Source organism: Pseudopipra pipra, chromosome W (genome assembly GCF_036250125.1).
Source record: "Pseudopipra pipra isolate bDixPip1 chromosome W, bDixPip1.hap1, whole genome shotgun sequence".
In the NCBI taxonomy this organism is placed as follows: Eukaryota; Metazoa; Chordata; class Aves; order Passeriformes; family Pipridae; genus Pseudopipra; species Pseudopipra pipra.
In genome coordinates, this window is record NC_087580.1 from 29,751,299 (window position 1) to 29,776,408 (window position 25,110).

A 25,110-nucleotide genomic window follows, 5' to 3' on the forward strand; every position below is an offset into this window, starting at 1 on the left:
CCTGCCCAGAGAGCCATGGGAATGTAGGTGCTGCTCAGTAATGCCCCTTGACTGGGACAGGCACTGCTGATGATTTTTTCCTTCCCCTCTCTGATTCCATTCCCACTGTTTTGTACAGACTCCTTGGGGTCAGATTTTGCACTGTACAGTTTGATAAGTTAGTGCAGATGTGTGTTTGCAGGCATGTTCTTCTTCTGCATTCCCTGATCAAATTCAGGAAACTGATAGCTGGCTTGAGCTTTTTTTTTTCCTCCATAGTACTATTTTTATCTATTTCTCCAGAACAGCTTGAGAAAATGAAGGTACACTTAGCCCCAGTTTCCTTGCTGCTGTAATCTCTTGACCTTTTTTTCTTTTCCCCTCCCCCAAACTGAAACCCAAGCTCAGGAATGTGGTTGGAATTCCAGGCCCCAGTCTGGGGGAGGGGACACTTTCAGCCCCCAGGGGAAGAAGCCAATTGCTTTGTTTATCAACATGCAAAGGACAGCCCAGGATTTCTGGTTCTCCAAGCAGCAGCACTGGCAGGGAAGAGCTGCTGGCTTGGATGGAAGATAGTTGATAGAAAAGTAGTGATGGCTCACAGGGGGAGAGGAAAAACGTGTTATTTGGGGGTGCAAAGGGGGGGAGATGACAAGCTAACAAGGTAGTGGAAGCCAGGAGAACAGGAAAAGGAGGGCTTAGAGGACACAGATCAGGACAGAAGGAGAGACCCTCATGTTTCAGCCCCTGAATATCAAATCTTAGGAGATAATGAAGGAAAGTAGAAATGAAGCTCACCTGTCCTTTGGTGAGTTTCCAAATGGATCAGCTGTCATATTTTAAGGAGGGTGTATTCCAGGGAACTTAACACAGAAAAGTGACCCCATCAAATGACACATGTATAGGGATTCCTTATGGGTGATTTTTATATGAGAGAACACATACACATGCAAAGATTTGAAAGCATTTTGGAATAAAAAGTATTGAAAAAGAGCCAAATCTATAAAGACACACTTGGAGAGATACTCAGTACAAACAATATATTTGCATTTTCACGTTTTGCTCATGTGCACATGTAAATCAGTTTGTAGGACCTGTATTTTGAGTTCCTATAGTCATACAGAAAACTATACATAAAGACATCATATTGAAGTTCTGATTTTATCCCAAAATCTATGTTTATCAAATTGTTACTTAAAGATGTTCTATTACAGTACCATGCATTAGTACCTCTCATTTTAAAATGTGTTAAAAACAGATTTTTTTTTTGTCCCTGATGTTTCTACAGAGTACTTATATTTTACTCTTCATTTCAGAGCTCTTTAATCCAGTGCTCACAAGCCAATCTACATCTTGATGACAGAGTTCCCATTGAACAATACAGGCAGCATAATGCTACTGGTAATTAAGCTTTTACTGCCTGCTTTTCTACAGTGGTCTGAGCTGTAGTTTTGCTGTAGTGGTTCTGATTCCTAAATTTAAATGTATTTATACCATGTTTGTAGGAAGCAGGCCCACTCTTCACATCAGGTTAAGTACATAACACTGGAATCTCTCTGCTGTTAACAGACACAAACATGTCTATTGAACCTGTATACTTTGGAATTTGGTTCTGTTGCTCTATTTACTTGCTAAAATGCTTTTAAAAAGATCTGGAGAGGGCATTTGTGTTTCCATTTGTGAATGGTATTACTGCATTTTGAGGGTGTGCACTGATTTGTTTGGATCTAAAAGACTGCCATGTGCATCATGTCAGGGCTCCAGTCACAAAAGATTTTGTAAGAGTTGAGCTGTACTCTAAGAAATTATTGTCTTTCCAGTGTTGGTTGTTTTTTGTTTTTTTCTGGCCAGAAAAAGCCTGCATCTGTTTTTGCTGGTAGGGGCAGAAACACTTTGAACCTGGAAAATAAGTATGGTACCTTAGTTGTAATTTTAAGTAAAGGTAGTAGCTTTTGAGAGAAAAAATGCATTCCTAATTCATTACTGATTCTTTCAACATGGAATTCTGTGAGTATGTTTCAGTGCAAACAGTGTCTCTAAATTTGAGTATGGTCATTGTGCTGCAACAAGTTTAATCAGGGACCTTTCATGTGACAGAGAAGAACAACTCTGAGCTGGCTCTAAATGAGGCTGAGTTAGTCCACTCTAATCCCTGCACACTTACAGAGGAAATGGATCAGTTCTGGAGCTTTGATTTCTCTTTCTCATATCTAAATACACACATCTAAACATCCAAATGTTCACACATGGTGTATATACAATACATATATATATATATGTTAGGATGCAGCTCTAATCTGTACAGGAACACACAGAGCTGTATTCGCTCCCAGTTTCACCCATGATGTTAAGGAATGGATTTGGGTGCTCATTTTGTTAGGAATGTCTGGGGTTTTTTTCCTAGCTAAGTAGAAAAGGAGGCTTTAAATTTTTAAACAGTTAATTATATAGTTTTTTTGGGTTTATATATCACATTATATATACACACATATTCATATATGTGTGAATACACTATCCTGTGTCCCTTCTGTGTTCCGTGCTATGGAGTGACGATATTTTTGTTCTAAGCTAATTCACTGCTGCTGTTTTGGTTACAACTAATGTCAAGCAGAAAACCTGTAACATGCCAGAAACAGGCTACAGTGTGTTGAAGACACAGCTTATGTTTGATGGTGTGTAAATACAGAGAGTTAGTTGGGTTTATCTGATAGCCTGGCAGAAGGAGAGAGGAGCAGGACAAACTGGTTTCAGTACCTGTGCTGTTCAGACACCTGATAAGATGGAGAGTGCTTTGGAACTACTGATGTGCTTTGAATAAGAAAAGAATAATCAGGTCCATTGGCACTGGCTTATCAGGAAGGAAGTAAAATGCCAGCACTTTTACATGAGCAAAAGGAAATGTTTTAGGCACTTTGGGCCATTTTTCCCTTAAAATTAAATAGCAGGGTGCTTTTGAGTGTGCTGTAAGGAGTGGAAGGATTTATTACCTTGACAGAATGACAGGTGAATGTGTTCAGAGAGGAGTCCTCAGCAACAGTAACAGCTCTTTGGATAAGTGGCCACATCTATTCATGCTTTTGGTAGAGATTCAGGAATTCTCTCCTTTCTTTCTCCCTGAAGTGCAGTGGCTCACTTACAATGTGCAGTTTTTCAGAGTGTAACACACTTGTGCATTTTGTAATATCCTGGCAGCATGTTTGATATTGGGGGTGTAACAGGCTGTTCATAAAATAATGTTGGATCATTGACTGGTGTGTCCTCTGCCTTCAGTCCCTGGGTATTTTCATGTTCCAAAAAGAATATATCTCAGCCTGTGCTGGGAAGGGAAGGTGTGATTCACCATTAACTTACCCCAGCAGGCATGAAACATGCTCAGATGCACTATTATCTTCTCAAAGTTTTCTGATTTTTATTTCAGTACCTTTTCAAAATTGATTTCTAGGTTCTTTCACATGCTTACAATTAATTTGGGGATATTCAAATTCGATGAATGATAGTGCATGAAAATATTTGATTGATTTTGGATTCTAATTGATTCCTGCCAATGAGATCCCTGTGACACTCTGAAATCAATGATATGTGATTCAACCAAGGCACCACTGGTCTGTACATTAGGTAGCAGTTGGGAATTTAGGAACTAAATGTTCACAAGCTATAAATGGAGAAAATGTTTAGATTTCCATAGCCCTTTGTTTGGCATTTATTCACCCAAATATGTTTCTTGGGAAAGTTAGTTTCCCAAAGGGCAGGCTGTCAGTAAAAAAAAGGTCATTGATTTAAGGTTTATTAAATTTTAGCTAAAAACAACAGGCTCCATTGGGATGTAAAATAATTTAAGTATTTCCTGCAGGCAACCTTCATGCTTTAGAGCTGTTGCTCAAAGGTTTCATTCTTCTCTGAAGATGTCAACTGTAAATATAAAAATGCATCACTGAAAATGTATTGGTTCAAAGATTCTAACTGAAATAAAAATTCTGCCTGGGAAAGCACTATAATCAAAATAAAGTGGTCTTAACTTTTTTTTCCTGTGGAGGCCACACTTGAAAAGAGTGCTTCAAAGCAGCAGGGTTGGTAGGGAATGCCAATTTTTATTTATTTATTGATCTACTCTCTCCCACAGATGATGATAGTCCAGCTTTGGAATCAGCAACACACTTCAGCCACTAATACAAGGCAATATGTGAGCTGCTGCTGCTTCCCAAATGCAGTATCCTGGCATTTCAGTCAACTTTATAATCAGGCAAATACCCACTTGGCAATCTTGAAATCTAGCTTCTAAAGTACTTTTATTTCTGAAAGCTTTTTATGTCTTTTTATATCTCTTTAGCATATATTCAATTTCTTGGGAGCAGTGGCCAGGATGTACACTGGATGGATGACTGGGGTGGGGAGTCTCCCCCCACCCTCTGCTTTTTTTTTCCTCCCCTTTAATTTTAAAAAAAGGTGTGATAATTGTGCATTAGGTGAGGCTGGAACATGAATCCTGCAGGTGCAGCTGTTGACAACATTAAGATGGGGGGTTTGTAACATTGTTAGGTAAGTTAGCAGAGATTTTCCAAGCTAAGAAGGACAGCCTGCTGCCAAGCTCTGGCATCTGTCTTAAGAAGTCTTTTACTTCAAGGTTGCCCTGAGGGAAATGATGACTGGATGCTTTTCTGAAGGCACAAAGGGCCTGTTTTCTCTTCCATAGCATTCAGAATGGGACTCCTTGGTCCAGCCTGCCTGCTCAGGGTTTTGTGATGCTGGGTTAGGGTTTTCATGTGGGTTTTCTCCTGGGATAAAGTTGTGTACAGTGAATATTGATTATTCATCCCATGTCTGGGTCACTGTCTACATCTTGAATTTAACTCAGAGTCTGTGTAAATGAGGAATGCATTGAAACAAAGTCAAGGATCCTTCAGTGACTTGTTTTTGTGAGTTCAATCTTCTGAGACCTCTGATGAGTCTGGCAGGGCAGTGCCTGTGTGCAGAGGGGCAGAGAAACAGAGTCCCAGCACAGCAGCAGTGCCAGGGAGCAGCAGCATTTGGCCTGTTGAGAGCTGCTCTTTTTCTCCTGCCCCCCTCCCCTTCTGGGCCTCGGCTGAGGCCTCAGTGCTCTGGGCCTTGGTCCCTGGGCTGGGCTGGGTCAGTCCTGTGGCCATGGCACTGCTGGCATGAGCTGGGCTCCACTGCACTCTTTCCACCACACAAGGGGCTCCATTTGCTCCGGGCACAGCCTGAAGCCTCAGCTCTTCTTCTCCAGGGCTCTCAAGAACAAGGCCAAGGAGCAGACTCTCCAGAGGGTCCTTGCCTTGCTGGTTTCTCCCTGGAGTCCGTGTGCTGCCCTCAGGGTCCCTCTGTGGGGGCTGAGGCTGCTGCAGCTGGTGCTGGTGGTGGCCAGTGCCCCTGGAGATGGCAAATGGGGCCTGAGGAGCCCGGGGCCGATTCTCTGCTGCTGTGCTGGGGAGCGGGACTGGCCCTGGGGCTGCAGGAGCTGCCTGAGCTGATGATGTGCTGAGCATTGCAGACCCAGAGGGCCTGTCCCTGAGCTCCATGGCCTCCATGTCCTGCTGCAGGGCCAGACCTGAGTGTGCTGCTCTGCTGGGCTGGGGCAGGGGCAGGGAGATGGGGGGACCAGGGAGGGGCTGGACTGGGCAGTGCCAGGGAGGGAAAACCCCAATGTTGAGCTGCAGTGTGGGAGTGGGCAGGGTGGGGGCTCTGCAGGGCTGGGGCACCTCTGGAGTCAGCGTTTCCTTTGGCAGCACACCTTATCTCAGACGAGATAGTTTTGCAGAGTTGGCTTTTCTCTCTCTTTGTCATGGTTTTCTTTTTTGTTTTCAGTTCCCCTGTCGGGAAAAGGGGGAAGGGAAGCACAAGTTGATCCCTGATTTTATCTGTATACAAAAGGGAGTTGGGGTGGGGGAAACAAAGCGATTTCTCCCTCTATTATCTCTCTTTTATCCCATTCCCGCCTCCCTCGCCACACCCCGGGCGACTGTTTCACCGCCGCCCCTCCTCGCCCGTCCCGCGGGGCAGCTCTTTTAGCTCCGGGGCGGCGGAGACTCCCCCGGCGCGGCCCTTTGGTTTCCCTTGGTTTATTCTCCGAAGCTGATTCCGTTCCGAGCTCGCCCCCCCTCTCTGGCGACCCCCGCCAGGGCCCGTCCCGGGGCGGCTCCTTCAGTGCCACGGGCGGCGGGGACCCCTCGGGGCGGCTCCCCCAGGGCCCCGCCCGCCGCCGCCGCTCCCCGGGGCCCTCCCCGCTTCCTGCCGGGATCGGACACCGCCGGCGGCCCCGGCCCTGCCGGGCTCCATCAGCCTGAGCAATTGCTGCCAAGGAGGGGCCGGGGGCTTCCTCTTGGCCTTCGTCTCCCTGGCGCTGGGGCTCGGCTTCTACCTGCGCCAGAAGGTGAGGGGGGTCCCAGGGGGTCGTGTGTCCCCCCAGAGCGTCTGTGCCCCCCCGGGGACCCCCCACCCCGGTGTCACCCCCTTTTCTCTCCCCACAGAGCTCCTGAGCCGGCGGCGGCCGCAGCCCCTCCCCGGGGCCTCGGGCCCAGCCTGGACCCCTCCTGTCCCTGTGAGGATTTTGGGGGGGTCGTGTGTCCCCCCCTCCCCTGCTGCCACTCCTGATCCCAGGAAAGCTTCCCAGTTCTCCCCAGTCCCGGTTATTGCGGGGCAGTGGGGAAGGGGCTTGGGGGAATCCCAAGGGGTGGAGCCGAGTTTGGTGGGGGCAGAACAGGCCCCGGGATGGATCGGGAATGGGGACCCCCCTGTGTTCCCCCCTGTCAGCCCGCTCTGGGGGGGCTCTGGGAGGGAACTAACCCCTCAATAAGGCACCCAGCACACTTTGAACACCCTAAACCTCCACACAGGCTCTGGAGGACTGCCTAAACATACTCAAAGCTCACCCAGGATCCCACCCAACCCCTTCCCTGGGGGGACTTCTCTGGGCACTGGTGGTGCTGGGAGCCCTCCTGGCTGCGGGCGAGGAGCTCTCGGGTGAGTGGGTGGTGGGAAGGGGAAGGTCGGTGGGAAAAGGGGGGTCAGAGGGGACAGAAGGGGTGGTGGGACCCCAAACTGAGTGGGAGGGGAGTGGGACCCCCCAAAAGTGGAGGGAGGAGGGGCACTGAGGATGCCCTCTGGAGCCCTGTCAGAGCCCTGACACTTCTGGGGTGACTCCAGGAACAGCCTTCACTGGCCCAGGGACATTCATCTCCCCAGCCTCGCACACATCCCCTGCAAATGGCCCTGTCTCCTCCATCCCCCTCCTCTGCCTTTCTGGCCTGGCCCTTTCATTCCACACCAGCAAAGCAGCCTGGGCACCATCTCACGTGGGCACTCAGAGGGATTTTGTGAGCAGCAGTGGCAGATTTCTCTAGAAGGTGCATTTGTCCCCTCTCCCATGGCACAGAGCACAGCTCAGAGTGTGAAAACACTCCCAGGCACACAGATCCTGGAGAGCTTTTTCGAGACAAAAATAGGGAGAGGAAGAACAAAAGAGGCCAAATTAGAGAGATGAAAGGTGCCCCAAAAATCAGCAGCTTCCTCTGAGCCATGTTTCCATAATGGAATCAATGGTGGGATATTTAGTTTGATAAGTAGCTGCACAAAACTATTGATGTAGACGATGAAAGAATCAGCTTAATAGAATATATAGAAGGTGTTGTCAATGGAAACAAATGGAGAAAAAGTGTTGAGATTAAAAAAAAAAAAAAATCAAAGGTCTGGCAATGCTGGCCAAGAAGCCTTCAGCAATTATCAAGAGTCCTGTTCTGCAGAGGTTTCAAGTGTCTCCTAAATTCCACACTCGTGGCTTCAGGCCATGACTTGCCAGAGCAGTCCCAGAACTGGCCACTGCCCTGAGATGCCCTGGGGCAGCTCCAGTGCCCAAGTGGGACAAGTGGCCCAGGGTGTGTGGGAGCCCTTTGGAGCAGGAGCTGGTGGGCAGGAAGGGCCCATCTGGGGAGGGTCAGGGAATCCCCCCCTGCAGCCCTGCTGCCCAGGCTGAGGAGGGTCCTCTCCAGCCCAGCAGCACATCGTGTGCCCTTGGGGTCTGCGCTGCTGGGGCTGTTCCCGGGCACTGACTGGCCAAGGAGGGCAGGCAGATGCTCAGGGGTCCTGAGGGTCATCACAGAGCTGAGTCCATCCAGATAAAAGACTTGGGGAGGTCAGGAGGAACTGGGACAAAAGGGATAAGACAACTGGGGAAGGAAAGAGGGGCTTGGACAACAAAGATTTCATGAGGTAAAAACAAGTGCAGTTAAGGCTGCTGGTGCTGCAGCACTGCCTGTGCAAACATTCTTGATGGGCCTTTTCTGTCTTTGTACCCTCAAGCCCCAACACCACCTAAAAGTGCTGCTCCTCCCATTGAAAGGAATCCACTGCTCTACTCCCAGCCTCAACCTGACCTTGAAGGCAAAGCCCAAAACCCAGAACTTCAGACTCTTCTTTGTACTCCAGTGCCCAGCCCACTCCCAAACCTGCAGTGTTAGTGTGAAAAGCCAAACTTTAATCCTGACCCAGCCCGAAAAGCTCTTCCCCTAATCCTCAAGCAGACACTGCCAGCAGAACACCAAACCCCCCTCAGCTTCTGCCTAATCCCCACCCTGAGCTCTAAAGCCCAAGCCCTGACCATTCAGCACCCCCACAGCCCCTGGGAGCAGGGCAAGGCCCTGCAGGGCCCCGAGCAGGCGCGGGGGGCTGGCAGAGGAACGGGAGGTGCCCTGTCCCTGCTCAGCCCGTGGCACACAAGGAGCAGAGGGGCGGCGATGCCGGCAGGAGTCAGCGGGGCCTCAGGAGGCCGAGGGGGCCCGGGGCGGGCGGGGGGCGTGGCCGCGCGCTGATTGGCTGCGGCGGGGTCTCGTGAGCGGGGAGCGCGCGGAGCGAGCGCCATGTTGGGCGCGTGGGAAGGAACGGGAGGAGGAGGCGGTGAGCGCTGGGAGAGCGGGGAGAGCGGGGTCTGGGGATCCCCTCGGGGGTTGCGGGGAGCGCGGGTGAGGGTGGAAAGGCTGGAGGGCTCGGGAGGGTTTAGCGGGGGGGTTCGGGGGTTCCCGAGGAAGTTTTGAGGGGTCCCTGCGGGGGTTCGGTGTCCTGAGGGGACTCGGGGGGGGGGGGGGAGGTTGAAGGTCCCTGAAAAGGGTTTGGAGGCCCCCGAGGGGGTTTTGGTTTCTGAGGAGATTTGGTGGTCTCAGGTGGGCTGGAATGGTCTCTGAGACAGGTTGGAAGGCTTTGCGGGGATTTTGAGGCAGTTTTGGTAGTGTTTAGGGGGTCCCAGACGGCTTTGAGGCTCCCTTAGAGGGACTGGGGGGTCCCTGAATGGGCTGGGGGGGGTCCCAGGTGTGTTTTGTGGGTCACTGAGAGGGTTTAGGGGGTCCAGGGTGGGGGGATGAGGTCTCTTAGGGGATTTGAGGGGACCTTGAGGAGGTTTCAATGGGTAGAGGGGTGGATTTCTGAGGGGATTTCAGGGGTTTTGAGGGGATTTTGTGGAGTCCCCTAAAGCCCAGCAGTGGGTTTGGGGGGTCCCCAAGACCCCAGGGGAGAAGTCCTAGGGATGCTCCCCAAGAATCGGAGGGGGGAGATATACTACATGTGGGTAAGGGGATCCCAGTGCCCCCAGAATATCCAAATAACCTCCCAGTGACCCTCAGTATAGCCCAGTAACCCCCCAGTGACCACCCAGTGTGTCCCAGGGAGCACCCAGTAACCCCCAGTATGGCCTGGTAGCCTCCCAGTGTCCCCCCCGTGTGTCCTGGTATCCCCCAGTAACTCCCCAGTTCTCTGCCAGTGATCCCCAGTGTGCCCCAGTTCCCCCCAGTCCCTCCCAGTGCCCTCCCAGAATCCCTCAGTAACCCCCAGTCCCTCCCAGTGCCCCCTGGTTCCCCCCAGTGTGTCCCAGTATCCCCCAGTAAACACCCAGTGCCCTGCAAAGCCCCCCAACTGTCCCCAGTGTGTCCCCAGATGCCCTTGGCCTTTCGGGGGGGGGGGGGCGTTTTGTGCTCAGAGGGTCCAGGGGGGGCTCCTGGAGTGAGATGGAGGGTTGGGGACATCAGGGATGGGGTTTGGGGACAATGGGGACAGTGGGGAGGGGTTTGGGGAGAGTGGAATTGGGGGTGTCAATGGGGGAATAATGGCCATGGAGAGGCCCTGGAGATGCTAGAGACACCAGGGGGGTCTTCGGGTGTCAAGGGGGAAATTAGGGACACCAAGAGAGTCTTGGGTTCACCAAGGTGGATCTCAGGATTCACCTGCTCATATTGCAGCCCCTCCTCTCCCCCACCAGGTGCTATTAACCCTTCCCAAATGTCCTCTAACCCCCTTTTTCCCTTTAATCCCCTCCCCCCACAGATCCCTTTGACCCCCCAATGCCCCCAAGACCTCCTTTAATACACCCAAAATCCCCAAATCCACCCCCAAACTCCCCCCCAGAGCCCTTCAAATCTCCCCCAGCCCCCCTCCCCCCAAAGCCCTCCTAACACCCCCAAAGAGGGATCACCCGGCACCCTGGGACAGGAACACAGTGGGCTGTACTGGGGGCACTGGGCTGTACTGGGAGGGCACTGGGGGGGCCTCAGGTGTCTCACGACAACGTGGCCCAGCTCCAGGAGAGATCTGGGGAGCAGTGAGGAGGTACTGGTCTGTCCTGGTCTGTACTGGTCTGTCCTGGTCTGTACCCCCAATCCCCAAAGCCCCTCCCCAGCTCCCCCAGGACCCTCCCGGACCCCAAAGCCCCCCAGGCCCCCCCAGGCCCCTGACTTGGTCCTGCTGCCCCTTGAGCATCTGCAGCTGCTGCAGAACCAGGCATTTCATCAGCAAATGTGCAGGTGACACCAAGCTGGGGGTGTGTTGATGTGCTGGAAGGCAGGAGGGCTCTGCAGAGGGACCTGGCTGAGGAAAAGTGTGTCAGCAGGAGCAGGGAAGTGATTGTTGGGCTGGACTGAGCGCTGGTGAGGCCGCCCCTGGAGTGCTGTGTCCAGCTCTGGGCCCCTGAGTTGAGGAAGGCCCTGGAGGGGCTGGAGCAGGTGCAGAGAAGAGCAGCGAGGCTGGGGAAGGGAGTGGAGCACAAGTGGTGTGAGGAGAGGCTGAGGGAGCTGGGGGTGTTGAGGCTGGAGAAGAGGAGGCTCAGGGGAGACCTCCTGACTGTCTGCAAGTCCCTGCCAGGAGGTTGGAGCCAGATGGGGGTAGGGCTGTTCTGCCAGGAAGCAGCAGTAGGACAAGAGGGCTGGGTCTTGAGCTGTGCCAGGGCAGGTTTAGGTTGGATATTAGGAAGGAATTTTTTGCTGAGAGAGTGATCAGGCCATGGAATGGGCTGGGCAGGGAGGGGGTGGAGTCAGCATCCCTGGAGGTGTTGGAGGTGAGAGTGGATGTGGCCTCAGTGTCAGGGTCTGGGAAGCACGGCAGGGTTGGATCCAGGGTTGGACTTGATGATCTCAGAGGTCTTTTCCAACCCAGCTGATTCTGTGATTCTCTGATTGCCATTCCTATGGCAGCACATGCTTGAGGCTCTATCCCCAGGGTGATAGAGATGTCTGTCCATATCTATCTCCAAGGTTAGTGTGTAAATGTGTGGTGTTAGCAAAGCAGGCTGAGTTCTGGGATGGTTGTAGAAGGAGAAAGAAGCCCAGAGGCCAGTGCAAGCAGGCAGCCCTCAGCTTGCCCATGATGTCCCCTCCCTGCAGGTTCCTGTCCTTGAGCCCAGGCCCTGAGGTGAGGCTGAGAAGTGGCGCGGAGGTGAGCCCAGAGCTGTCCCTGAGGTGAGGCTGAGAATAAGTGCAAGGCAGAGGTGCTGCTGAGGAAGGAGAGCCCCGTGGTGGGGAACAGGCGAAGGTGCCCATCCCCGAGCAGGTGCTGTGTCCATCCCCTGTGTGCCAGGTGAGCTGGGGCTTTGCTGCAGAGCTGCGGGCGCTGATTTGAGCGTCTCCAAGTGCTGAGATGGTGGGCACCCAGGAACACAAACTGTGCCTGGCCACGGAGCCTGCAAGGAGGAGCAGAGACAGCGGTGTCAGTGTGGGTGGCCAGGTTGTCCCTGTGCCTTCCCCTGCAGGCCCTGTCTGTCCCTGCTGGGCCCCTGTCCATCCCCATCAGGTCCCTGCCCGTCCCCCCCGGGCTGAGCTCCCCCCAGGAAGTGCCGTGGAGCTGAAGCTGCTGCCATCCCCCCCCTGCAGCCGCTGCCCCAGCCAAGGGAGCAGCAAAGGCAGGGCCAGGAGCAGAGGCAGCAGCAGGGGAGCCCTGGGGGGCCGGGAAGCTCTTGTGTGGGTCAGGAAAGAGGCGCTGGGCACGAGGCCGGGGCTGTGCTGAGCAGGCCCAGCCCTCACATCCCCCCAGCCAACACCGGCTGCCCGGGGGGCTTGGGAGGGACCCCCAGCCCGTGTGCCCCACACTGAGCTGGCAGAGAGAGAGCCAAGGGACAGGGCCACGGGCAGGGCCACGGGTGAGGGACAGGCAGGGCCATTGCAGGGCCATGGTGAGGGCAGAGCCTGTGGCAGCAGAGCTGCCCAGGGCCGGGGGCAGCCGGGGGTGTTGGTACCAGGCAGTGCTGGGGCCGAGCAGAGCACGAGGCCTCTTGCAGAGCCCTGGAGCAGCCTGCCACTTGCCAGCCCCGCCCTGGTGGGGTGACACTGTCCCCTCCCTACAGGACACTTTCTCTGAAATCTTTGTGGGCGCCTTTTTTGTCTATTCCTGGTTGCTGATTCCTGCTGGGGACCTGAGGGAGCCTCTGCAATCCCATCCATGGGGCACAGTCTCCTCTGCAGAGCTTGACTCACTGCTGACTTTGCAGGGAAATCTGTGCTGGCAGCCCGAGTATGTCATGACCCCCTACGCTACACCCAGGATATTTGGGACGAGTTCCTCCTTCCCGGGCACCTGTGGGATGGGGGGATGATTGTTCTCCTCCTGTTGCTGTTTTGCTCCACCCATGGGGGCTCTTGGGGGTGGGCAGGAGGTGTTTTTTGGGGGTGCTGGGCTGGGTTGGCAGCAGAGCCCCGGCGGTGGGCGGGGGGATGTGGGTCCCCCCCCATGGTGGGGGTTGGTGTTGCTGGGTCAGGCCCCGCCGGCTCCATTGTCAGCCCGGTGCCGGCGGGGGGGACACAGCGGGTTTGGGGCCCCCCGGGAGTGCCAGGGGTGGGTGTGGAGCCCGGGAGCTGCCGAGTGTGGAGGGCGGAGCGGGGAGATGCCAGAGCTGGGGGAGGAGCACAGAGAGGGAGGAGCCCCGGGACACCCGGGAGCCTGAAATGGGGAGCGTGGAGAAGGGGAAGCCTGGACAGTGGGGACCCCTGGGATCCCTGGGACAACAAAGTGGAGAACCTGGAGAAGGGGAATGTCTGGGAACTTGGCATCCTGAAAGCGAGAGTCAGAGGAGAAGGGAGCCTTGGGACCCCCAACACTCCCAGCATCCCTGAGAGGGACCCCCAGCATCTCAGAAAGGGAAGCTGTTCCAAACCCCAGAGGGGACAGACCAGAGAGGGGTAACTCCTGGGAGAATTTCTTTGGGTTAACCTTCATATTTTGGAGTAGTTTTTTAGCTGAATCTCAACTTTTTGCAATTTGGGTGGGCGAGGATCTTCTTGCTATTTTTGAGAGGGTTTTTGCCTGAATCTCGGAAGTTTGAGTTTTTCTGGGCTGAATCTTGGTGTTTTGGAGGTTTTTATGGACACAGGATGCCCGGTGAGTTCTAGAGATGGACTTGGGCAGGAGGAACCCCCAAGCCAATGCGGTCAGCCCTTGTTTTCCCCCCATCAGGATTTTTCCTTCCCAAAGCTTGGGCGGATGGAGGAGGAGGCTGCGAGGAAGAGGAAGATGCCTTGGGCCCCCCAGGCAGGTGAGGAGGCAGTCAGTGTCCCTTTGGGCGGGTGTTGTGCTGGCTCTGTCAGCCCAGCATGGCCCCGGCTGCAGGACAACCCCGCTGGCGCCGCCGTCCTGCCGGGGCCGGAGTTGGGGGGATGTCCTTGGCCTTCCCTGTGGGCCGGAGGCAAATCCCCTGCCTGTCCTTCTTGCTTCCTGCCCCAGGCCCCGAGCTGAGGACGGAGAGCCCGGAGGACAAATCCCCCCGTGAGACCCTGGTGGGAGAGGCCGTTTTGAAGGGCTCCCCAGTGCAGGAAGGCAGCGGGGAGGAAAAGGGCCGGAGATCCCCCCGCAGGAGGGGCTCCAAAGCCATCCCAGGGTGCTCTGAGGAGGAAAGAGCCAGTCTGTGCCGGGAAGGCGGCTGGAGCTTGAGGGGGAGCTGCGAGCTGCTGGTCCCTGAGCATCCTCCTAGCAGAGAGAAGCCCTTCAGGTGCTTGGAATGTGGGAAGAGCTTCACCCACAGCTCTAGCCTAATCCGCCACCAGAAAATCCACACTGGGGAATGGCCCTACTCATGTGGGGAATGTGGGAAGAACTTCAGCCGGAGCTCCACCCTCTCCACCCACAAGCGCATCCACACTGGGAAACGGCCCTATGCGTGTGGGGAATGTGGGAAGGGCTTCTGGCACAACTCCAGCCTCCACATCCACCAGCGCATCCACACCGGAGAACGACCCTACAAGTGCTTGCAATGTGGGAAGGGGTTTCAGACCAGCTCCACTCTCCTCGTGCACCAGCGGACGCACACGGATGAGAGGCCCTTCCGCTGCACCGACTGCGGGAAGGGCTTCAAGCAGAACTCCCACCTTGTCACCCACCGGCGCATCCACACCGGGGAGAGGCCCTACAAGTGTTGGGAGTGTGGGAAGAGCTTTACCCAGAACTCTACCTTGACCCAACACCAACGGACCCACCAGTAAGGGAAGCCCTACCAGTGCCCCGACTGCGGGAAGAGCTTCGGTCGCTGCTTCCACCCCAATGAACCCTTTGATGGTGAGGCAACCCCTGGAGTCCAGTGACTGTCAGTGCATCCCTTTCGACCACAAAGGGCCAGTCCCCTTTCCCAGGGGCAGTTTCTTCCAACAGATCCCTTCTTGGGGGGTGTGTGGAGATTCCTGCCTTGGCTGGGGACCCCCCCAGGGTCACTGCTGGAGGTTGAGAGCAGAGATCTCCCCACCAGCGTTGGTCTGGGGGAGTTCCATCCATCTCTAATTAAGAATTATTGCTTTTGTGCCAGCTTGAGTAGAATTGCTTCAACAATTGCTTTAGTGTAGAGCACTGTCCTGTCTTATCCTGTACTCCTGGTAGTTTTAGTGTTTCTATTGTGCAGTAAATAATTGTAATGAAGATCTTTTGTCTGATCATTTGTAACCCTAAATAATTCATTTCTATAAATAGATTTTATTTTCCATCATTAAAACCTGGGGGACAAAACTGTTTCAGTCACACCTCTGTAGTTCCTCTAAACTGAAGCTGTTGTCATAATGCAAGGCTGAGATTGGATCCTGCAGTCCCCAGCACCCCACAGTAAGTTGGGAGCTCAGGGGGGTCACCCCCCTTTGCCAACCCCGCTGTGCCCAAAGACCCCCATGGGACTGTCACACCTCCCCTGTGATATCACATCCTTGTTGTGACATCAAGGCTCCTCTGTGACATCACATCCATCCTATGACATCACATCTCCCCTGTGACATCACAGCCAGTGACATCCAGATCCATCCCAAGGTTGGGGGGGGGGGGTGAGAGACAGGCAGAACCACAAATGCCTGCACAGCCCAGAGCAGTCAGTGTGGGGCTGTGCTTGCTGCTGCAGAGACCCCCAGGGAACAAACCCAGGCAGTAGGTTGGGGGACTGTGTGTGTGTCCCTAAGGAGGACACTTGCCTTATTATTGCTTCTTATTTGTAATATCTTATAGATCTATCATAGAACACCTGAGGATGGATTCTATAGAATATGTGCCAGAGATATTTGGGTTGGGTCTGGCTGAGCTGCAGTTCAGTTCCCCACAGCAGCCCTCCCAGGGCTGGGCTTGGCATTGGCAGCTGGAAGGGGGTTGAGAACACCCCAGTGTTTTGGCCACTGCTGAGCACAGCACCAACACTGGGACATTCCTTCCTTAGCTGAGGGCAAGAGCCTGGCAGGGGACCCAAGTAGGCCAGCTGAGCCCAACTGACCCAAGGGACATTGCAGACCATGGGAGGTCAGCTCAGCTCTAAAAGCTGAGGCAGGGAGCAGGAGGGGGGCATTCATTGTCTGATGGCTGCCTGCTGAGGAACCGTCCCGCGGACCCAAGCCCTGCTCCTCGGGAGTGGCCGACCATGGCTGCTCATGGGAAGCAGAGAACAAACCCTGCTGTCTTTTGATTCTGTGTGCACAAGCTTCACATTAATTTTTGCTTTAAATAAACTGCCTTATCCCAATCCACTATTTTGTTTTCCCCACCTTACTCTCTCCCATGTCCTGTTGGGAAGGGGAGTGATAGAGCAGCTGGGAGGGAACCTGGTGTCAACCCACCACACACCTGAACACTTCCAGAGACTCCACCACCTCCCTGGGCTACTTGTTCCAATGCCTGAACACTCTCTCAGTGGAAAAAGGGTTTCTTTAATATCTAATATGAACCTTGCCCAAAGCAATTTAAAGAATCATAGAATCATAGAATAGATTGGGTTGGAAAAGACCTCCAAGATCATCAAGTCCAACCCCTGATCCAACTCCAATTACTATATCATGGCACTAAGGGCCACGTCCAATCTCTTTGTAAAAACCTCCAGGGATGGTGAATCCACCACCTCTCTGGGTAGGCCGTTCCAATGCCTGATAACCCTCTCTGTAAAGAATTTCTTCCTAACATCCAACCTAAACCTCCCCTGGCAGAGCTTGAGCCCATGTCCCCTTGTCCTATTGTTGGTTGCCTGGGAGAAGAGACCAACCCCCGCCTGGCTATAACCTCCCTTCAGGTAGTTGAAGAGTGATGAGGTCGCCTCTAAGCCTTCTCTTCTCCAGACTAAACAACCTCAGCTCCCTCAGCCTCTCCTCATAGGACTTGTGCTCAAGTCCCTTCACCAGCCTCGTTGCTCTTCTCTGGACCCGCTCCAGCACCTCACTATCCTTCCTGAACTGAGGGATTTTCCTGCTTTGACAGTGTTTTGAAACAGTTCATTGTGCCCTTCAAGTCCTTACATGTGCACACACACACACCACTCTCACCAGTGTCTGGCCCTCCAAAGAACAAAAGACCTGATGATTTGTAGCTCCCACTCCAGTAGCTGGCACTTGGAGCTCCCTCCATACCCAGAGCTCATAGCTCCCTTGTCCCAGAAAGTTTAAAGAGATTGTGCCTCATTCTGCCAAGACAACCCTTGGAAAAAGTGTCCCTCTGTGTTTCCTGGGATAAGAGCACTCTATTGTCATCTTCCAAAACTTGGAGAGGACCCAGAGATCTCCCAGGAAGGAATCTGGGGCCTCAAGCACATGACCCGTATATAGAGGCTGAGGACTCAGGGGTCAGTGGTGTGAAGATTGAGGACAGTAGAGGAGTAGCCTGAGAGGACTGGAAGGGGGGTGTGAGAGCTGGTGGAGCTTTTCTTCCTGGCAGAAAACAGCCTAAGAAAGAACTAGTGCCACTAAGGGCAGCTGGGGTGGCCTAGACTGGGGACAAGAAGTAAGAAATTTCCCTCTGAGGTCAGTTTTGTGGTGCAATATGTCACAAAGAAGGAGTCTGGATGAGCCCAAGGCTTTGTGTGTGCAGGAAGAGCCAGGAGGACACAGAGATGTCAGGGCAGGAAGGTGCCAGCCAGGTGGGGCAGCCAGGGGGATGACGACAGCCTGCAGGGAAAGGGGCAGGGCATGGACACCGTAGGACAGCCTGGGCTGGAGAGGAGACAGGGATGGGGAGAAGCTGAAAGGCCCTGACAGAGCCACCTTCTGCAGGTCTTTGGCCAGGGCTGCTGTCTGTGCCCCTGATGCCAGGAGGAGGGGAGTGGCCCTTGCAGCCCTGGGGCCTCACGGCCTCCTTGTCCCTGCTCAGCAGCCTGGCAGGTGCCACCCCATGGTCCTGCCCTTGGCATTGCACATCCCACATCCCAGTGCCCCAGGAAGAGCCCTGAGGAATGAGGCAGGGAGAGAATCTGCCTTCCCAGGGGCTGGGGGTCAGGGCTTGGTCCTCTGGATTAAGGAAACAAGTCCAGTTTTCCTCAGCATCAGAGCCACCTTTGCCTTGCTTGTCCATCCTTGTCATCACTGTCTGCACTTTTCTGCTCTAACTGGAACCTGGGGACACATTCTCAGCTGTGTCCCTCAGTGAGACTCATTAGCACTACAAGAAACTTCAGTGTTTCAATCTCACTTTGACTTCTTGAGAAGTTGTTTGAACTTCCTCTCAGGGACTGAATCTCATGTAAACAACATCAACATCCCCTGAGGGTCATGAAATGCCTGGGGCTGTTGCTGTGCTGCTGAGCTGGGCCAGGCTCCTGGCACACAGGGAGCTCCTGGCAAGCAAGAAGAGCTTCAAAGAGACAGCTCTGCTGGTGAGCAGCTCCTCTGCACAGCCCAGCAGGGCTGAGGGCACTGCCTGCAGCACCAAGGGCAGGGGAGTGAGACAGAGAGAAGTTAAAGGCTGTCAGATGTAGAATGATGCTGAGACCTCACTGGGGGAGAATTTTAACAGATCTTGGCACAGGAAGTCTGTTCATGCAGGGCAATGGGACTGCAGCTTTTGGAGGCATCTGGGAAAGCTGGCACTGCCCACCAACTACAGATTCTGTAAGTGCAACTCTGAGAGTATCTGGAGTGTAGAGGAGGAGGACATGCTCAGAGCTTCAGCTCCCTCTCAGAATATTTCCAAGACAAAGATTTTTATAAGGTTAAAGAAATTTCCTGAGATTGTGCTTCCAGTTTCCTACTCTTGAGGAATGGGAGGAATAAATCATTAAGAAAGTATTAATTTTGACAGGTCCCCGAGACATCTGAACTGTGAGTGCTCAGTAGGTCTGTCTGAGCTTCCTAATGTGCTTTCAGCCACTGCTTTGCCTGTGGGCAGCAACAGCATCACCTCTGCTAGACCCATCAGGACTAGTCTGAGATGTCCTTTTTGCACCTGCAAATGGAATATGACCCCTACCAGTGCACCCTGAGGTGCTGGGGAAGGAGCTGAGTCTGCTTAAATCAAATGCTATCATAAGGGCACTTGGCTGTCTCCCTGAGGTTTCCTTTCAACGTGTGAATTCCCCTTCAGGTTGGAAACCTGTCCCTAAACATCTCCTTGTTATGTGAAACCCCTGTACAGAAGCACAGTGATGCTAAAACAGGGAAAATGCTGTTGAGTAGGGACCCAGCACTGGAGTTGAAGGAAGATCTAGGAAATCAAAAGGCTGTCTGTGTGTGCCCTGGGGAGTGTCTGTAGAATACAGCTTTGACTTTGTTTAGATAAGTCCACGCTAACTGGCCTCTTACTGTCTTCTTCTCCTGTGTTGGAAACAAAAACCCAGAGGCAGAAAATGCCCAACAGCAGCTCCATGCCCCAGTTCCTCCTCCTGGCATTCGCAGACAGGCGGGAGCTGCAGCTCCTGCACTTCTGGCTCTTCCTGGCCATCTCCCTGGCTGCCCTCCTGGCCAACGGCCTCATCCTCAGCGCCGTAGCCTGGGACCACCACCTGCACACCCCCATGGGCTTCTTCCTGCTCAACCTCTCCCTCACAGACCTGGGCTGCATCTGCACCACTGTCCCCAAAGCCATGCACAATTCCCTCTGGGACACCACAACCATCTCCTACATGGGATGTGCTGCACAGGTTTTTCTCCTCATATTCCTATTTGGAGCAGAGTTTTCCCTCCTCACCATCATGTGCTACGACCGCTACGTTGCCATCTGCAAACCCCTGCACTACGGGACCCTCCTGGGCAGCAGAGCTTGTGCCCACATGGCAGCAGCTGCCTGGGCCGCTGGGTTTCTCATTGCTCTGCTGCACACAGCCAATACATTTTCCCTGCCCCTGTGCCAGGGCAATGCCCTGGGCCAGTTCTTCTGTGAAATCCCTGCCATCCACAAGCTCTCCTGCTCACACTCAGGCTACCGCAGGGAACTTGGGCTCATTATGGTTACTGCCTGTTTAGTGTTTGGTTGTTTCATTTTCATAGTTTTCTCCTATGTGCAGATCTTCAGGGCTGTGCTGAGGATCCCCTCTCAGCAGGGACGGCACAAAGCCTTTTCCACGTCCCTCCCTCACCTGGTTGTGGTCTCCCTGTTTGTCAGTACGTTATTCTTTGCCTACCTGAAGCCCCCTTCCATCTCCTCCCCATCCCTGGATCTGGCTCTGTCAGTTCTGTACTCAGTGGTTCCTCCAGCATTGAACCCCTTCATCTACAGCCTGAGGAACCAGGAGCTCAAGGATGCCATGAGGAAACTGATAACTGGGTGTTTTTCAGAAGCAATAAACTCTCCTTCTTCTGCACGTTATTTACCTCATTAAAGGCCAATCCTGTTATGGACTTCATGAAAGGCCCACCATACCTTCTCTTATTTTTGCTTCTGATAGGAGTGTTATTTTTGTGAGAATTTGTTCACATCAAAAAATCTTTATATCTATAAATATATCTATAAGGGTATATATATAAATATCTTTTTATATATAATCACCATTTTCAATTCAGTGTTTTCCTTTCTAGCCTGGCCCACAGGCTGTACAAATTGGCAATTGTACTCAGTGTGTGCTTAAACCAAATAAAGAACTCTGCATTGACTTGTTTGCCTGACATCTTTCCTCTCTGACTTCTCTGCAGCTGCAGGGTCGGGGCCTCTGTGCAGAGCTGGGCCAGAAAAGAGTCCCAGCAGAGCAGCACTGCCAGGGAGCAGCAGCCCTTCTCCCGTGTGGCCTCCTCTTCCTTCCCTTCCACACTGTCCTGCAGAGCCCTGTGTTCCTGGAGGCCTCAGTGCTCTAGCAGTCGGTCCCAGTCCTGCTGCAGGACTGTCCAGGGACTGCAGGTAGGGACAGCCACGGGCACTGCTGGCACAGAGCTGACCTCTGCAGCAGCACTGCCATCCTGCAGGGGCATCTCCTCAGGCCAGGGCCTGAAAGCTTCAATCTGCTTTCCACTTTGCTCTCCAGGATGTGCCCAACACAACGCCCTGCAGAGGAAAACAGCAGTGACCAGCACAAGGGTGGGAGTGCTCAGGGTGGGGGCACCCAGCAGTGCCCTGGCACAGCCAGCGCCGCTCCCAGCACTGGCCTCTCACCCCAGGCCATTGGGCTTGTTCTTCCCTCCAAGGAGGGACATCAAATGACCAGCTCAGGAGTCCATGTTTGCACTGCATGCACAAGACATGTCCATGTGTCAAGGCTTGGGGCTGGGGGGGTGGAAGGCTTAGACAAAGTTGATGGCAGAAGCCGTCTCGTTGAGCTACGAGGTGCAGACCGGACCCTCTTGCTTTCTAAATTCCTTCTCAGAGAGGAGCCTGGGGGTGGCTGGATCCAATCTTAAGCTCAGAGTTTGGTTTTAATTGAAGGAATTATAGAGGTGTGATTCAATCACTTTGTCCTGCAAGTTTTAGTGATGGCAAATCAGAAATATTTCTTTAAAATGAATTATTTATTATGTCAAATGAACAGAAAATTTACCAGACAAGTGAGCAGACAAAAGACCTCAAAAAGAATTATTTACTGCCCAGTATAAAAGCCAAAAAACTCCTAGCAGTATAGTTTAAGATAGGACAGTGCAGTCTATCAAAGTCATTCTATAAAGCAATTGGATCAAAGCCAGCAAAAAGAAACAATCCTGAAGCAGACATTGAGGTAACTCACCCCACAACGATAGGGAGTAGTTCTCTCTCTTTCACTTAACCCCTGGAGAGTGACCATGAAGAGCTGTCCCTGCTTCATGGCAGAAGCTTCACACACTTCAAGGAAGTCTGTGGAAGAATCTGCCCCGTGACAGTTGGACGGGGCTTTTATAGTTATCAAGGGTTTGACTGCCAGACATATTTGCAGGCCAGGGAGCAGCTTATCTGTCAAATCCTGCTTCAGAAAGCAGGATGTGTGTTTGAACATTCATGAAGCATTTTGGGTTTAGCATAATTCAACATTAAAAACAGCACCTCGACACCAGCAGTAACTCACTACAGAGAGCTTGAATTCTTTGTATTCTCTGATCATTTTTTAGGTATTATCCTGCCAGAAATGGCCCCTTGATTCCATGAGGTTCCAAAAAATCTGAGGGTTCCTTTGTTTCCATGAGGCCCTGCAGTGTCACAATGAACCCTGGTTCCATGAGGTTCCATAGTGTCTCTTCTTTCTTTTGCTTCCTTGACTCCCTACAGTGTCACAAATGCTCCTTGATTCCACAATGTTCCAACATATCCCAGGGTTCCCTTGGCTCCAAGAGGCTCCCCAGTGTCCCACCGGCCCCTGGATTCCAGGAGGCCCTGCAGTGTCCCAATGGCCACTCGGTTCCAGGAGCCACAGCGGCTGCCGCCGGCGTCTGTGCCCGGAGCCGCCGCTCCCACGGGGCTGCCGCACTCACCGCCGGGGTTGCCGCTCGCGCAGCCGCCGCTCTGCCCCGGCTGCACCGGGACCCGGCACCGCCTCGGGCCTGCGCTGCCGCCCTCAGCGGCCACAGGGACACAGGGATGGGGGACCTTTGCTCTGACACTGAGGGGGCCTGGCTTTGTTCTGCTGGGGTCTGGGCTTTAGGAAAATTGCTGTTCATTTTCATGCTCCACTGGAACACCTCCTGAATTCCAAAGGTTTCCTAATCCAGGGGGAGGGGTTTCTATGGCATCGGAGGTGCCGCCCCTCGGGACACATTGTCAATAAACCATCCAGCTGACTGGGATGGGTGTAAGAGCTGGGGAACACAGGATAAGGAGTCATCCCCTGAAAACCTTGGAACATTCCCTGACTGAATCAGAACCCAAATGGAACAGTTTGGATACAATTCCCAAATAGTTTGGAAGCTCCAGTCATTACTGACACCAGCATGGAAATTCAGCAGATAACTAAAGCCAGTCACCTTGTGAGCCCATAACCAGCGGGGCTGAGGGAGGCCCTGGCAGCTCCCCAGCACCTCCCTCTCAGTGGGACACCTCTGGCAGCCTCTCCCAGCTCAGGAACCCTCCAGTTTCCAACACTCCAAAGATCGTCACTGGTGCCCAGGACAATTGTGATCCCCCTCAACAAACACTCCTCCATCTGTGACCCTTGTCTGTTGGGAAACACAAAGGCATTTGGGGGAGTGTTTCCCTGACAACAAGGAGAATTTGGGAGAGGGACCTTTCCACACCCAGCTCTTGATGTGTCCACACATCTCTGCCTGGGTGTGGGTGTGAATTGACTGTGGTGGGAATGTTGTTGTTGTGAATCTATAATTCAGTCACTGTTAAAATTGTAGCACATGCTATTGAATCACCTGATAACTGTTCAATTGGTCAATGATTAAGTGCTACTAATGTCTTTTGTCCCCTTATCTTTGGATCCAATTCGTTTGTGCCCTGACCCTCTTGCATCCCAAGGATCTGTGTAAATCATTCCCTTTCATCAAAAAATATATATTTTTCGTGACTTTCACTTTAAAGTCATCCTCCTTAGCTAAACTACAAAACAACTCCAATTAGCTCTAGAAGTCTTGAAGACTTGAAGATAATTAAAGGAATGAAAATAATTTGTTTTTCAGTGTTTTAATGGGCCCCACAGTGTGTTTGGAGCTGCATCAGCTGTCAGTGCAAGATAGGCAATGTCAGAACTGGTGAGGTTGGGGGGTGAGGAGCAAGGCTGATCATCCAGGGTCAGTGTGGATCTCCTGAGGAGACACTCAGCATGAAGATCACTTGGAGAACACCTCTATCACCTCTCCTCTGAACTAAAAAATAGCCATAATTGAATTAAAACAAAAAAACTACAAATTTTGGAGACTTGTTTTGAAATTGCCTTGAAGACAATTAAAGGAAGACAAAGAGATCCTGAGGGATTTCTGCATTTTAATGAGCCCCACGGTGTGTTTGCAGCCCAGCCCATGATCCTGAGGTACTGAGAGAAGATTGAAGCAGCTGCTGAAGAAGTCAGAAGCCAAACTCCAAGTGCCTTGAAGCATTGCTGGGCCCCACTGAGGGCAGGCACTGCCAAAGCCTCCCCAGGGACTCCTTGGAGCAGCTCCTTGGAGGCCAGGAGTGCAGGCAGACAAAGGCTCTGGGCAGGCCCCTGCAATGCTGAGCAAAGCCTGCCTTGGTTTTGTGGAGCACAAAGGCCAAGGCCTGAGCCCCAGGCCCTGGCCCAGCAGATCCTGTCCCTCCCGGCTGGCTCAGGGCTGTTTGGGGGGCACTGGGATGGGAGGGGGAGGAACAACAAAGGCCCAAAACTGGGCAACCCCTGCCAGGCTCCTGAGGGAGGGGCGAGGCAGAAACCAAGTGCAGAACCTGCCAGGCAAGTTGCTTGTGGTGGCCTGAGTGGCAGAGGCAGCTGCCAGAGGCAAGGGGGACAAAGGCCTGGGTGCCTTTGGGCCTTGCAGCCCTGCCAGAGCCCTTGGCCATCTCTCCTGCAGGCTGTCCTGCCCTGGCCCTGCTGCTGCTCTGGCCTTGCAGGCTGCACACACCCCTTCCTGCTTTCCCACCCCCTCCCAGCAGCATTTCCAGACCCTCCCTGATGTCTCTGCACCAGCTCTGGCTGTTGCCATGTGCACTTGGCCTTATGAACTTGGATCCTGAGCCCCTGTGCCACAGGACATCCCTCCCAGAGCCCAGGCCCTTCTCCTGGGGGTCACTGCAGAGCTGAGCAGATCCAGGTCACCTCCCATTCCATTGCCAACCCCCTGGGACTGCTCTGGGCCCTGCAGGTCCTTGCCCTGCTCCCAAGGGCTGTGGGGGTGCTGAATGCTCAGGGCTTAGGGTTTAGAGCTCAGGGTGGGGATTAGGCAGAACTTTGGGAGGTTTGTTGTTCTGCTGGCAGTGTCTGCTTCATGATTAGGGGAAAAGATTTTTAGGCTGGGTTAGGATTAAAGCTTACTTTTCCTACTGGTAATACAGGTTTTGGATTGGGGTGGGCATTGAAGATAAAAATAAGAGTCTGGAGTTCTGTTTTGGGGCTTTTTCTGGCTTGGAATTAGAGCAGTGGATTCCTTTCCATGGGAGGGACAGCACTTTTGGGTAGCGTTGGGGCTTGTGGTTTCAAAGAGGTTAAAGATCCATCAGGAATGTTTTCACAGTCAGTGTTTCAGCACCCTCAGCGTTCCCTGAACCTGTTTTTACCTCATCAAAATCTTTCCTCTCTGTTGGCCAAGCCCCTCTTTCCTTCCCCAAATATCCAATCTTTTTTGTCCCAGTTCA

At 53.1% G+C, this 25,110-nt stretch overlaps 2 protein-coding genes across 2 annotated transcripts in view; one reads left to right on the top strand and one right to left on the bottom strand.

Moving 5' to 3' along the window:
• The window catches only part of LOC135404545 (zinc finger protein OZF-like), a 45,691-nt gene extending 30,485 nt beyond the window's left edge, over nt 1–15,206 (top strand). Inside the window, exon 3 of the mRNA XM_064639284.1 lies at nt 14,207–15,206. Coding sequence (XP_064495354.1) covers nt 14,207–14,714 — 508 coding nt within the window. The 3' untranslated portion in view covers nt 14,715–15,206. The remainder of the gene's footprint in view (nt 1–14,206) is intronic.
• LOC135404965 (uncharacterized) overlaps nt 1–25,110 on the bottom strand; it is an 801,303-nt gene that overhangs the window by 493,876 nt on the left and 282,317 nt on the right. The gene's annotated exons all lie outside the window — the stretch shown is intronic.